The sequence below is a fragment of the Procambarus clarkii genome, chromosome 30 (assembly GCF_040958095.1).
Source record: "Procambarus clarkii isolate CNS0578487 chromosome 30, FALCON_Pclarkii_2.0, whole genome shotgun sequence".
In the NCBI taxonomy this organism is placed as follows: Eukaryota; Metazoa; Arthropoda; class Malacostraca; order Decapoda; family Cambaridae; genus Procambarus; species Procambarus clarkii.
Genome location: NC_091179.1, coordinates 20,789,649 through 20,804,426, shown reverse-complemented (window position 1 = coordinate 20,804,426; position 14,778 = coordinate 20,789,649). Strand labels below are relative to the sequence as shown.

The window sequence follows — 14,778 nt, the reverse complement described above, 5'->3', positions numbered from 1 at the left end:
TAGGAAAGACTTGGGTAAATACTGGTTCAGTAACAGGGTTGTTGATTTATGGAACCAATTGTCGCGTAACATTGTGGAGGTGGGGTCCCTCGATTGTTTCAAGCATGGGTTGGACATGTATATGAGTGGGATTGGGTGGTTATAAATAGGAGCTGCCTCTGCTATGGAGTCCACGTCCCGTCATTCCGAGTGAAGATGGAAAGAATCTACAATATCACCCAATGCTTCCGATGCTATGACTACTCTCACCAAACCCACAAGTGCCAACAGACCATCCAGAAATGCAGCATTTGCGCGAAAGACCACCACTATTCGATCTGCACCTCCAAAAAAACATGCTGCCTGCTCTGCAACGGCGAACATATCGCAATCTCCCATCAATGTCCACGCAGACATCATCAAAGTCATCAAAAACTTGGAGACCCAGGAGAAATCCAAATCTTCCTCGACCTCTGCAGCAAGCACCAGCTCCAACTCTACAACTACCACCTCAACCTCTACATTCAACTTCCAAGCAGCCACCTTCCCGAAGCTTCAGGGAGGAGGAACTATCGCCACTGCACACCATCCTGGTATTGTCTCTACTAGCCAATGGGGACCTAGTTCCCAGTCACCCAGCCACTCAACGAGCCTGACACCGCCGCCTCCATCCCAACCCGCCCAGCCAAAGACAAAGCTGATTGGGCAGAGCACAGTAAAAGCTTTGATATCAACAGCCAGAATGACTGCTGGCAATAACCCCCGAGAATTTGTGAGGCTTTTGAAAATTCTTTACGAGGCGAATGGTCTCCCTACCTTCATTATTCCTGAAGAAGTCTTCAACGCTCCAGGTTCAACTCCAACAACTGTGGAACATTTGGGGCTTGACTCTATTTATTTAATTATTAAATTAATAAAAGTAATTACGAAGGACCACCCGCTTTTAAGAAAAGAGGGAAACTAATAAAAAGTGATCATTAGAGACTCCAGGAAGAATCAGTGTCTATGGTTAAATATTAGGAAGTATAATTACTTAACTAATTAATGGGCTGTATAGATAATTAACTTGAATCAAAGCCTCAAACACCTACATTGGGGGGTTATTGCTAGAACTTTATATACGTCTAGGAACTAGTGTGGTTCGTGCACCAGTTCATTGTGTATTAACTAATCTTATGACCAAATTAAAGAAATCTATAGAAGATTATCACCAGTAATTATAAAGATCATTAACATCAGAAATTAATCATTCTAATAAACACGTATTATCTCCAGTGTACATGATCAGCATCCAATTAAATATTAGAATATAGAAGTAATGAATTTTAAAGTAAATAAATGAATACGAAAGGTCTTAGCTTTAAGACGATTTCAATGACATCATTTATGAATCATCCTCGGGATCTCCGGAATTCCTCGTAGAAACACTGGGAGATGAATAACACGGAGTAAGGTAACAGCTCGTGGACTCTTCACATGCGAGCTGTAATTTAAGGGATATTACGTAGCATTGAACTAGGCTACTGAAATATCTATATTCAAGAAAATGGAAAAACAAATTAGTTATGGTACTAACATGGGTTTTGTTAAGGTCGCTCGATCTAACGACAAGCTGCCCCGACATATACAATCTCTAATGATGCATCAAAAGGGAATTATATACTTAGCTAAGGGGTACAGATTATGTTGAAGCTTGCCGAAACCGCGTCCCAAGCTCCAACTCTCGCTATGGCGTACACGTGGTTGATAGGTTGGCTTGAATGTCGACTCGTTATTAGTTGGCCGGTCACTGCAGATCACGTAGAACAACATTAACTAGTTCTATGTTGAGTACCAGGGTAATTCTTGCTGATAACTTCAACGTCACGTGTCCCAGATTCAGACACCAAGACCTTGTTGCTCAATTCCGCAACACGAGACTTCACGCCGCACTCAGGCATCTCGTAAACACCAACAACAATGGCTTCTCCCCCTCACCCACTAGCGTCTTGCATTCGCCACAGAAATTATTTATCACGAATAATATTATTTCACGCAATTGTGGCTGAAATGCTTTAATAAAGACTGGGTTGTAATTCTAGGGAGTTAAATATTATTACTTTCTCGTCTTACAGTATTACTTGATAACAATTGTAACTAAAAACACTCGATTTGGAATTATTTGGGAGTTATGTTATCCGTAAATAATTATCACACGGAATACTGATGATTTTAGAGAATCACATTCAATTCTCTAACACACTGGATATAAATGTGTTTAACTAGGTAGAATCTGACGCAATACTGGCGCTTGGTTTCGTAAAAATTCCAGTATTCTTATACAGATATAATAATTAGTTCATGTGAACACTACTGTTAGTAAATTTTAGTAACTACAGTAATTAGTATATTTTAATACTAGTTTATAATAATACAATAGTGTTGAAAATTTCCAACATAACTCTGGGGGGAGATTTATCGGGTCGCAGTGTAATGTTGAGTACTGACATACCCATCCCGAGGTTAGTATTAATATTAATATGTTAGTACACACATAACGGATGTCCCGTAATTGTGAAGGACATACAAGAAACTTAAGTCTTGCAAATTTCATGTCGAATGGAACATGTTATTATGAATTATCTAAAGTTAATAACTAAGAAAGCTTACCATAAACTCTGTGACTAGTGTCGCTATGACATGTAAAGTTTATGTTACTAAGGCTTAAAGTCTAGTAAACTCTCAGATACTCTAGACGAAATAATGTTATTAATAGCCTATACAACAATTAAGAATTAAATCACACAATTTAAATAACTGAGAATCTACTGTGATGAGAATGTTCTGGGTCATGGTGACTTGTAACGATTTGTTACTTCACATCACACCACAGTATTATCATGATTACTTAAATTGGATGGGAAGGTATTTGCTCTTGGTCAGATCTATAATAGGCTTGTAGTTTCCGCTTGCATTGTTGAGCAGCAGCTCTAGTGGGGCGGTTGCTCGGTGGATCAGAATTGCTGTTCTCGGAAACTGTTGGTGAAGCTGGTTCTGGTAAACACTCTCGTTCTGCTAATTCGAGAGGTACCAACTTCTCTAAGGTTTTCAGGGTAGTGTTGCCTCGGCACAAAACTTTCACTACTCTCAGGACGCCTTGGTGATCTGGGTGGATAGCAACAATTTTGCCTATGGGCCACTCTGACCTCGGTCCATCACTGTAAACCAATACTAGGTCTCCTGGTTTAAGTTGTACTTTATTATAGGGACTCGAAGCTCCGTAGTGGCACTCTCGTAGAGCTGTGAGGTACTCTCGAGTCCACACCTCATTCCATCTTCAATTACTCTTGAGAGATGTTGGTAACTTTCTACTAAGTCACTCCTGGTTACATGTGAAGGGTCAACGGGATCCTCTTCTGCCAAAGGTATGAGAGGACTCAGCAGGCCTCCATGTATCAAGTGTGAGGGACTCAGAGGTTCTCTCTGTGAGAAATCATCTGACAGGTATGTTAATGGGCGGTTATTGACTCACGCCTCGATTTCCACGACAAGTGTTTGGAGTTCGGAGTAACTAATTTTCTGTCGATGTAAGGTCTTCCTTAAACACTTCTTGACAGTTCCTATCATACATTCGTAGAACCCTCCTTGCCAAGGGGCTCTTGGAGCAATAAATTTCCAGTGGCATTGTCGTCTCTGCAGGACTGACTGCACTTCTGGATGATTCCATACCTCTCGTAGACAGGCTTCTCCTGCCACAAAATTTGAACCATTGTCCGATATCATTAGTTTGGGACAGGATCTACGAGCTGCAAATCTACGAAAAGCTTGGATGAAGGCTTCTGCGCTCATATCTGAAGTCACTTCTAGATGTACGCCTCGTGTGGTAGCACACGTGAAGAGGCAAATGTAAGCTTTCACTGGTATCTTATCTGGATTGCCAGTGAGAAGCAAGGCTCCTGTGTAATCGACACCAGTGGTCTCAAAGGGACGAAGATGAACCACTCTTTCTTCAGGGAGTGGTGGAGGTCCTGGGTAAGGACACACTCGAGCATCGTATCTTTAGCAGATTACACAGAATTTAATAATTGATTTGACTGTTTGACGACCTTGAGGAAGCCAGTATTTCTGTCTAAGGTCGGTGAGAGTGTCTAACACTCCACCATGTAAAGTACCATATTGATGGTGATGTAAAACTAGAAGTTTGGTAATGATGTGGTGACGTGGTAGAAGGATCGGATTCTTTGTATCCAGATCAATTTTTGCATGAAGCAAACGTCCTCCACACCTTAATATATTATGAGTGTTGCCATCATACCAGATACCTAGAGACTTAGTTAATTTATCTGGAAGATTTTCATATTCGCTTCCATATGTTTCTTGCTGTGCACGTTTGATCCAGTAGAGGATAGGATTGGGAAACTTATGCCTGATTCCTATCTTAGCAAGAAAGTCAAACACATGTGCTGTCACTCTTAATAACTTACTTAAGTTAGAATAATTGTGAGGATCAATAGCTCACGATGAACTTCTTAGATTCGATGAACTTCTGGTTCATTCATGGGAGTAGTGATATTGGTCACTATGACTTGTGGCTTTTGTTTGGGCCACTGACCACCAACAAGCCATGAAGGTCCATTAAACCACATCGAAGACTTAATAAGTTGTTTTAGTGTTAATCCTCGAGATAAATAATCTGCAGGATTGTCCATAGTAGGAACATGTCTAAATTTATATCCAGCAGATAATTCATGAATTTCCCTAACACGATTACTGACGTAGGGAGTTTTATTATTGTTGTTTCATACCCATTGTAAGACTGCCTCATTGTCTGACCACACGACAATCTCACCAAAGTGGATATTATTGAGTGTCTTGGCCAGGCAATGAGCCAATCTGACCCCCACCAGCAATGCAGTTAACTCCATTTGAGGTAAAGATCTCTTCTTAATGGGAGCAACTCTTGCTTTAGATGTGAGCAAAATTGATTGTGCACTATTAACTAAGTAGGCTACAGCGCCATATGCTTTGCCAGAGGCATCGAAAAAACGTGCAAATTTGTGGGCAAGTTTGGTCCTGAAGCATTACGAGGAAATTTCAAAACACCTAACTGATTGAAATCCGTTGTGAGTATCTGCCATTTTGCTTGTAACTCACTTGGTAACGGATCATCCCATCCCATATGTTTCTGCCAGCATTCCTGCATTAGGAGTTTGCCCCTTATTAATATAGGACTAAGTAAGCCTAAAGGGTCAAAACGTTGACTGACATACGAGAGTAATTTTCTCATGGTAAGGGATGAATTATTGGTTTGTACTGACTTGACATTCATCTCTTCAGTACTTGTGTTCCATTCCACACCCAGAACCTTTAATTGATTAGGTACCTGATAACCTGGAAATTCTTTCTCGATTATCTGGTTTAATGATTTATTATTTGAGGCCCATGATTGTAGTGGCATATTGGCTCCTAATAACTCACGGTTAGCCTCATGGTAGATTTCTACCAAATTGGATTGATCATCTGTAGTTCCTTGGAAATTATCGACACACAAGTTGTCACTAATTTCTGCCTTATAAGGGCTATTTGACTTCCTCAAATGTGTATCTAATGTTGCTTGCAATAGAAACGGGGAAGACGTCGCTCCGAATAATACTGAGGCAAAACGATATGTGATGATATCACTGTTAGGATCCAGTGGGTCCTTAATCCAGAGAAACTTGGTGTAATTACGATCCTCTTCCTGTAAACCTACTCTAATTAAAGCTTTACTGATATCAGCAGTATAAGCAAAAATACCAGTACAGAATCGTAATAGCACATCATGTAGCCTTTGGGTTAGGCTAGGTCCCGTTTGGAGACATTCATTCAAAGACACACTGTTGGGCTTCACTTTAGCACTACAGTTGAAGACAATACGTATTGGTGTTGTCATTGAATCTTTCACCACAGCGTGATGAGGTAAATAGTGACCTATTTTCCGGTCATCATTATCAACAACCTCGATAAATTTACTGTTGAGCTGTTGTTGGATTAGTTGATGATACATGTTCAGTTTGTCTGGCTGCTTCTTCAGTCGTGTTAATTGAGACTGTAATTGTGAGGCTGCCATAAAATAATTAACTGGAAGTTGTGGATGATTCAACTTCCATGGTAGTCTCACCCAGAATTGTTTATCTTTATAGACAACTGTATCCAGATATTGCTGGTAAGTCCACATATCATCAGGGCTTGGTTGTTCAGGGATAATACCTAAAGTGTCTAAATCCCACAGACGATGTACAGGTGGATCAGACTCAATATCTTCAGATATTTCTCTGAAATATAGGGGTGACTGTTCCAAGCCTAGTCACGCCACTATTATATTGTTAGATTGTTGGTTGGTTGACGTTGGATTTTGTTGGAAAAGCACCGGTCCAGTAAGCAATTTGCCTCCAGCAGATGACAACAAATTCATTCCGTGTTGTCTGGTGCATCCCGTTATAAATTTATAATAATGGTCAGCGCCTATAAGTATTCCAACATCAGTGAGGCAGTCAGAATTTATTTTGTAACCGGCTAGCCTCATGCGGTTTCGTTTAAGATATTTCGCAGTGCGAGCTAATCCTGTGACCTGCAGGTCTGTAGGAAGTTTGTCTACTACTACCGCTTGTATTTGACTAGTGATCCAAGTCTCACTAATACCTTAACTACTTGGTATTCACGAGGTCCACTATTAGTCAAGAAACCAGAAGGCAGTCCCCGTGGTGTAGTGGTAAGACACTCGCCTGGCGTTCCGCGAGCGCTATGTCATGGGTTCGTATCCTAGCCGGGGAGGATTTACTGGGCGCAATTCCTTAACTGTAGCCTCTGTTTAACGCAACAGTAAAATGTGTACTTGGATGAAAAAACAATTCTTCGCAGCAGGGGATCGTATTCCAGGGACCATAGGATTAAGGACTTGCCCGAAACGCTACGCGTACTAGTGGCTGTACAAGAATGTAACAACTCTTGTATATATCTCAAAAAAAAAAAAAAAAAAAATATTCAATCTCACACTTTTGGCAGGTTTTAATTTTAACTGCTCGACTAATTGTTGTGTAATGAAGGTTTTCTGTGATCCTTGATCAAAAAGACCTCTAGTGTTAACTCTAGATTTCCTGTTTATTAGTCTAAGTTGAGCTGTAGGCAGAGTAGTATTATTGCCTTAGTCAGTAGCAAGTACATTTATTTCTTGATGTACTTTGCAATATTGTACTGTGGTAGAATTCGTGGAATTCTCCCCAGTTGTCATGGATTGGGTAGAAGTTTTTCTACATAAGACATAGTGATGTTCACCTTGGTTGCATCTACTGCATGAACGTAGTTGCACTACACATTTTTGGGGATCATGAGAGCCCATGCACTTGGTGCACCTGTATATTTCTTGTAACCGTTTAATCCTGGTATTAAAGTTAGGATAAACAGGGTATTGGTAGGTGGCATGTCCTTGACTACAAAACAGACACCTTCTCTCTCTGTTTGACTTGGTCTCTTTAGCAGACAAGTCATTGGTTACATCAGAAGGAGATACTGAATAAGTACCTACATTACCACTCCTCTTTCCAGTGGATGGAGCAGTCCTAGGTTTATATTTATTAGACTTATTTAAAGTCGGTTTGGTTTTGACTGAAGTGTCAATATTAGGTGGTTTAGACTCAGGTTTAATCTTATCATGGGTCTTCAACCTGTTAACCGTTATTCTCAGTCCCTCGAATATTTGGTCAAGAGTGAGAAACTCGGTTTTATAGTGTGAGCAAATTTCTGCTAAGATATTTCGAGGTAATTTCCTCTGCAAAAGTAACTTGATTGACCATTCTGAGGCTGGTATATCAACTTTAGTACCTAAGGCCTTCACTAGAGACTCTACTTCTAGCCTGAAGCTTTGAAGTGAGTCTGGTCTGTTACTTGGTGCATTCAGATCTAGCAACTGGTAATAAAGGTTAGCTATACTCAACTCCTTGTTGCAATAGTTCAACTTTAGCAGTTTTATAGCTTCCTCATAATTACTCTCAGTGAGAGCTAGGTTATTTATGACCTTTTTAGCCTCTCCTTTGAGAAGACTAAGCAGGTATGAGAATTTAGAAATCTTGTCATGAGACGATTTCTTATGTATATGAACTTCAAATGAAGTCCAAAAGTTGTCCCAATTTTCTGTATCCAGCCCTGTAAATGTAGGTAAGTCTAAAGTAGGTAAACGAACCTCAGGTAATTGGTTACTGGATTGAGACATAGCATTATTTGTATTAGATTTAGATTGTGTTACTAGATTGGATAGCATGTAAAGACTATCTTGAGTCTCATCTTCATACTGGGAAATATCTACTATAATTCGATCCAATTCATCAGGATCAGTTTCTATGGTATTCAGTAGATCAAGATAAGACTGACTTGTAGATTTAACTTGATCAAATTTCAGATCAGCCACTCTCACTGATGTTTCTAATTGATAAGAATCAATGGGAGTTGCTTTAGACAAGCCCTCAGACTTGTTAATTAGTCTGGTTAAATGACCTTTGAGGCCAATATAGGTTCTCCTTAATTGTTCAGGAGTAGCCATGATGGGTTTAAGTCCAAACTTCATGGGATCTGAATAAGTATTACTAATGAATCTTGGGTACTTGTTCATTGGTTGACAAGTAATATTAAGTATAGCCTAATTTAATGTGGCTAAATTATACTCTACCTCACTCGAGGTTAAATGTACCTACCTAACAACAAGTAGCTAGTTATTTTGAGCACTGCTTGAACTTCACCATTAACTCTCGTCCGGTTAGCTCTTCTATATCACCATTAGATGTAATGGTGATCATCCAGCAATACTCAAAATAGATACACACAAATAATGAGTACAAGATGAAATAATATGGATATACTCTAATCAGTTATCTCAAAGTTTAATCCCACCCTTGATAGGGTCAGCACAAAGGGTATAATACATATACTACTAACTAGCTCAAGTCTAGTTGTGATAAATTCTACCTAAGAAACTACAAATTTATTTAGTCTGTGTTTGTGCCAAATTCAGCACAATCACAGCCTAAATTTCTACCTAATAAGATTGGTAAAGATTATTGTGGTGCAGTAATGTGAATATAATTGTGCTGTATTTTTGTGTTTTTTGGATTTTATAGTTTATAAGTGTGCACTTGCACACACAAGTGAAAACAGTTATTTACAGTTAAATTTGGCTTGCTAGCCACAGCCGTTTGTGATAATTGATTGTGTTGATCAATTTGTCAACTACATGTGACCTAGACTCACCTGACAGGTGTACACCATCTCTTGCCAGGTTTTGTCTATATGGTCTGGCTGTAAATTGGATATAAGTGGCATCCAATCTCACTCGTCTTTTCAGCCTAAAGTTTATGTATTTGGCAGCTCTCTGGTAATATTCTGGTGTTACTCCCCAACGATTATCATGACTCAGTTGGAGAGGTTCCACTAATGTGGATACTACCGAATTGCTGATGAGCTTAAATGAAGAAATTATGGTTTTAAGGTGATTGATCACCTCGGCTGGATGACGAGTAGGATGGATGTCATTACCACCTAAATAAATAATGGTTAGATGGTGAGGCCACTCTAACGCAGGTGTTAGTGTGGAATTGTTATAAAAGTTATAAGCTGTTGCTCCTGGTGACCTAAAGATTCTTACTTCAGTATGAGGTATAGGTCTAAGTGTTGTGGGTAATTGACTGTGTCCCACGAGTGCTACCTTATACATGAGGTGTAAGTAGCAATGACTTGGTGTGACTTAGGCTAACCTATGTGTTACGCTGTCGGTAGACACAATTAATTAAAATGGTTAGTCTAGACTACTTCACACGGTGATTAGTTATTACTAATTAGTAGGTATATTTATATTTTATGTTTATCCGGTTCGATAAGGACCATAATGTGGGACATTTGGGGCTTGACTCTATTTATTTAATTATTAAATTAATGAAAGTAATTACGAAGGACCACCCGCTTTTAAGAAAAGAGGGAAACTAATAAAAAGTGATCATTAGAGACTCCAGGAAGAATCAGTGTCTATGGTTAAATATTAGGAAGTATAATCACTTAACTAATTAATGGGCTGTATAGATAATTAACTTGAATCAAAGCCTCAAACACCTACATTGAGGGGTTATTGCTAGAACTTCATATACGTCTCGGAACTAGTGTGGTTCGTGCACCAGTTCATTGTGTAATAACTAATCTTATGACCAAATTAAAGAAATCTATAGAAGATTATCACCAGTAATTATAAAGATCATTAACATCAGAAATTAATCATTCTAATAAACACGTATTATCTCCAGTGTACATGATCAGCATACAATTAAATATTAGAATATAGAAGTAATGAATTTTAAAGTAAATAAATGAATACGAAAGGTCTTAGCTTTAAGACGATTTCAATGACATCATTTACGACTCATCCTCGGGATCTCCGGAATTCCTCGTAGAAACACTGGGAGATGAATAACACGGAGTAAGGTAAGAGCTCGTGGACTCTTCACATGCGAGCTGTAATTTAAGGGATATTACGTAGCATTGAACTAGGCTACTGAAATATCTATATTCAAGAAAATGGAAAAACAAATTAGTTATGGTACTAACATGGGTTTTGTTAAGGTCGCTCGATCTAACGACAAGCTGCCCCGACATATACAATCTCTAATGATGCATCAAAAGGGAATTATATACTTAGCTAAGGGGTACAGATTATGTTGAAGCTTGCCGAAACCGCGTCTCCAACTCCAAATCTCCAACTCTCGCTATGGCGTACACGTGGTTGATAGCTTGGCTTGAATGACGACTCGTTATTAGTTGGCCGGTCACTGCAGATCACGTAGAACAATATTAACTAGTTCTATGTTGAGTACCAGGGTAATTCTTGCTGATAACTTCAACGTCACGTGTCCCAGATTCAGACACCAAGACCTTGTTGCTCAATTCCGCAACACGAGACTTCACGCCGCACTCAGGCGTCTCGTAAACACCAACAACAATGGCTTCTCCCCCTCACCCACTAGCGTCCCGCATTCGCCACAGAAATTATTTATCACGAATAATATTATTTCACGCAATTGTGGCTGAAATGCTTTAATAAAGACTGGGTTGTAATTCTAGGGAGTTAAATATTATTACTTTCTCGTCTTACAGTAGTAAACAAGAAATGGAGAAGATTTTAGTTTTCTCCATGGCATTCACGCGTGACGGTAAAATTATTACTTGATAACAATTGTAACTAAAAACTCTCGATTTGGAATTATTTCGGAGTTATGTTATCCGTAAATAATTATCACACGGAATACTGATGATTTTAGAGAATCACATTCCATTCTCTAACACACTGGATATAAATGTGTTTAACTAGGTAGAATCTGACGCAATACTGGCGCTTGGTTTCGTAAAAATTCCAGTATTCTTATACAGATATAGTAATTAGTTCATGTGAACACTACTGTTAGTAAATTATAGTAACTACAGTAATTAGTATATTTTAATACTAGTTTATAATAATACAATAGTATTGTATTAGTGTTGGAAATTTCCAACAACAACTGACCCTGTAGAGGATGCCGACTCTACATCCGACGACGACGATTCCGCCACTGCAATGCAGACTTCAGATCCTGTTCGGGTACCCACAGCTCACAAGACTCTGCCTCCTGTGACCCCCACTTCTGCAACAGTTCCAGTTACTAACCATGACATCACTGTGAACGCGGCCACGCTTTCAGACATACTGTCGGCTCCTGCTCCACACGCTTCTCCAGCTGCTGCTGTCCCTTCACCTGTCTCAGTGACGAATTCCGCTGCAATCGACCCTTGGTGTGACCCTATAGAGGGTACCTACTATGCAGCCCCTTCTGCTGCAGTACCTACCACTGCTACTCAACCTCCAAGAACTCAACCTTCAAGACATCAACCTTCAAGAACTCAACCTTCAAGAACTCTACCCCAGCGTGTCAACACCCCTGCTCTTCACTCATCTGATGAATCGGATGATGACGTATCTGTTGGAACACCATCACCCCCAAGGAAAGATCACCTCCAAGCATCAACACGAAACGTGACCACCAAGACCGACAAGCCCAAAAAGAAGTCCAACGATCAAAGTTTGGTGAAATCAACAAGGAAGAAGACTACTAACGAACTGACTTAACATCAAACCTCCACTGCCAGCTGCTTGCGTTCCCAGCCCCTGTGTGTACTGCAAATGACACCCTACTCAATTCAACTTCCATCTGATCAAGTTCAAATCCGCGGTGGTTGGGCCACCGATGTTTCATCTCCCCTCTTCACCTCATCCCTGGATCCTTGCTCAAGATTTTTGCAGCCTCGCCCCGTTCTTCCATCCCCTACTTGCCAGCTCTATGAACGTTTTAAAGTTTCACCATCCAGTCTCCTGTCTGAGTCTCGTAAGGATGGAAGCTAAAGTGAAGCACAACAGCGGTTCAATTATTCGAGGTTGTGGCGCTGCAAACAAGTCGCGTGTTCACAAGGAACAGAAGATGAGGTTCAGCTTCTCCCACTCCAAACTCGACGCTTTAAGAGATGTCGACATTTGTCAAGAGAAGAATCTAAATTGTAAAGATAACGAACGTTGCATTCTGAAGTACGAGAAGCTTGAACGGATTGGAAGGAGTGCACTAGATCGTCTCATGAACTTTAAAACACCGTCTTCTTCATTTAATATGCTACCCGTTCAAAGCATGTATGTTCCTTCTTCAGTGAACAATATGTTGTTTCAGCAAGGGCTGAATAACCAACCTCTTATCTCATCTGTGAATGAGGGCGATGTCGAGATGTGTTACGAGAGCTTGGAACGGAAAGGACGGAAAGCTGTTGATTGCCTCATGAACTTTACAAATGTAAAAAATTTGCAAAAGAGGCACACTTCCCCGCTGGCCTCCGTGCTCCTATATCCTTCAAATAATATGTTGCCACAGCAAAGCCAGCATGTTCAGTTAAATTCAGGGAATGATGACCTACAGTTCCTGAAAGACCTCTATATACCACCTCCAATGTCTCCTTTGCACGAGGAGTTCAGACAGAAAAACCCTGCCAATATTTCACCATCCCATCATGCTTGTCCAACTTCAAGGGATTACCTACAGTTCCTGCAAGACATTTCTGCACCGCCTCCAATGTCTGCTTTGCACGAGGAGGAGAGACAGGAAAAACCTGCGAAGATTTCACCATCCCAACATGCTTGTCCTACTTCACGTGATTACCTACAGTTCCTTCAAGACATTTATGTACCTTTATTTTCTTTGCACGAGGAGGACAGACAAGAAAAACCTGCAAAGATTTCGCCATCCCATCGACGTTGGATACTTTCAGGTGATGACCTACAGTTCCTGCAAGACATTTATGTACCGCCACCAATGTCTCCTTTGCAAAAGGAGGACAGACAAGGAAAACCCTGTCAAGATTTCACCATCCCAACGTGCTTGTCCAACATCACGTGGTTACCTACATTTCCTGCAAGACATTTATGTACCGCCTCCACTATCTCCTTTGCACGAGAAGGAGAGACAGGAAAAACCTGCCATCCCATCGTGGTTGGACACCGTCAGGTGATGGCCTACAGTTCCTGCAAGACCTCTATGTATCGCCACCAATGTCTCCTTTGCACGAGAAGGACAGACAGGAAAAACCTGCCATGATTTCACCATCCCATCGTGCTTGTCCAACTTCACGTGATGACCTACATTTCCTGCAAGACATCTATGTACCGCTTCCAATGTCTCCTTTGCACGATGGCGACAGACAGGAAAATCCGGCCAAGGTTTCTGCATCTCAATCGGGCTTGGCCACGTTCAAGTGATGACTTACAGTTCCTTCAAGACCTCTGTGTACCGCCACCAATGTCTCCTTTGCACGAGAAGGAGATACAGGAAAAACCTGACAAGATTTCACCATCCCATCTTAGTTGGATACCGTCAGGTGATGGCCTACAGTTCCTGCAAGACCTCTATGTATCGCCTCCAATGTCTCCTTTGCACGAGGAAGACAGACAGGACAATCCTGCCAAGATTTCAAAATCCCATCGTGCTTCTCCAACTTCAAGAGATGACCTACAGTTCCTGCAAGACATTTATGTCCCACCTCCAATGTCTCCTTTGCCCGAAGAGGACAGACAGGAAAATCCTGCCAAGGTTTCGGAATCACATCGGGGTTGGCCACCTTCAAGTGATGACCTGGAGCTACTGCAAGACATTTATGTATAGCCACCAATGTCTACTTTGCACGAGAAGGAGAGACAGGAAAAACCTGCCATCCCATCGTGGTTGGACACCTTCAGGTGATGGCCAACAGTTCCTGCAAGACATTTCTGTACCGCCTTCTCCAATGTCTCCTTTGCACGAGGACAGACAGGAAAAAACTGCCAAGGTTTCTCCATCCCATCGTGCTTGTCCAACTTCACGTGATTACCTACAGTTCCTGCAAGACATTTATGTACCGCCTCCAATGTCTCCTTTGCACGAGGAAGACAGACAAGAAAAACCTGCCAAGATTTCACCATCCCATCGAGGTTGGATACTTTCAGGTGATGACCTACAGTTCCTGCAAGACATTTATGTACCGCCACAAATGTCTCCTTTGCACGAGAAGGAGAGACAGGAAACACCTGCCAAGGTTTCACCATCCCAACGTGCTTGTCCAACTTCACGTGATTACCTACAGTTCATGCAAGACATTTATGTACCGCCTCCAATATCTCCTTTGCACGATAGCGACAGACAGGAAAATCCGGCCAAGGTTTCTGCATCTCATCGGGCTTGGCTACCTTCAATTGATGAC

General features: G+C 40.9%; 1 protein-coding gene across 1 annotated transcript; it reads left to right on the top strand.

The window, feature by feature from the left end:
- Window positions 1-235: 235 nt before the first annotated feature.
- On the top strand, window positions 236-12,133 carry LOC138369938 (uncharacterized). Its single transcript, XM_069333693.1, has 2 exons — window positions 236-830; window positions 11,541-12,133. The coding sequence occupies exons 1-2, from the start codon at window positions 236-238 to the stop codon at window positions 12,131-12,133; spliced, it is 1,188 nt and encodes a 395-aa protein (XP_069189794.1).
- The last annotated feature ends 2,645 nt before the right edge of the window (window positions 12,134-14,778 follow it).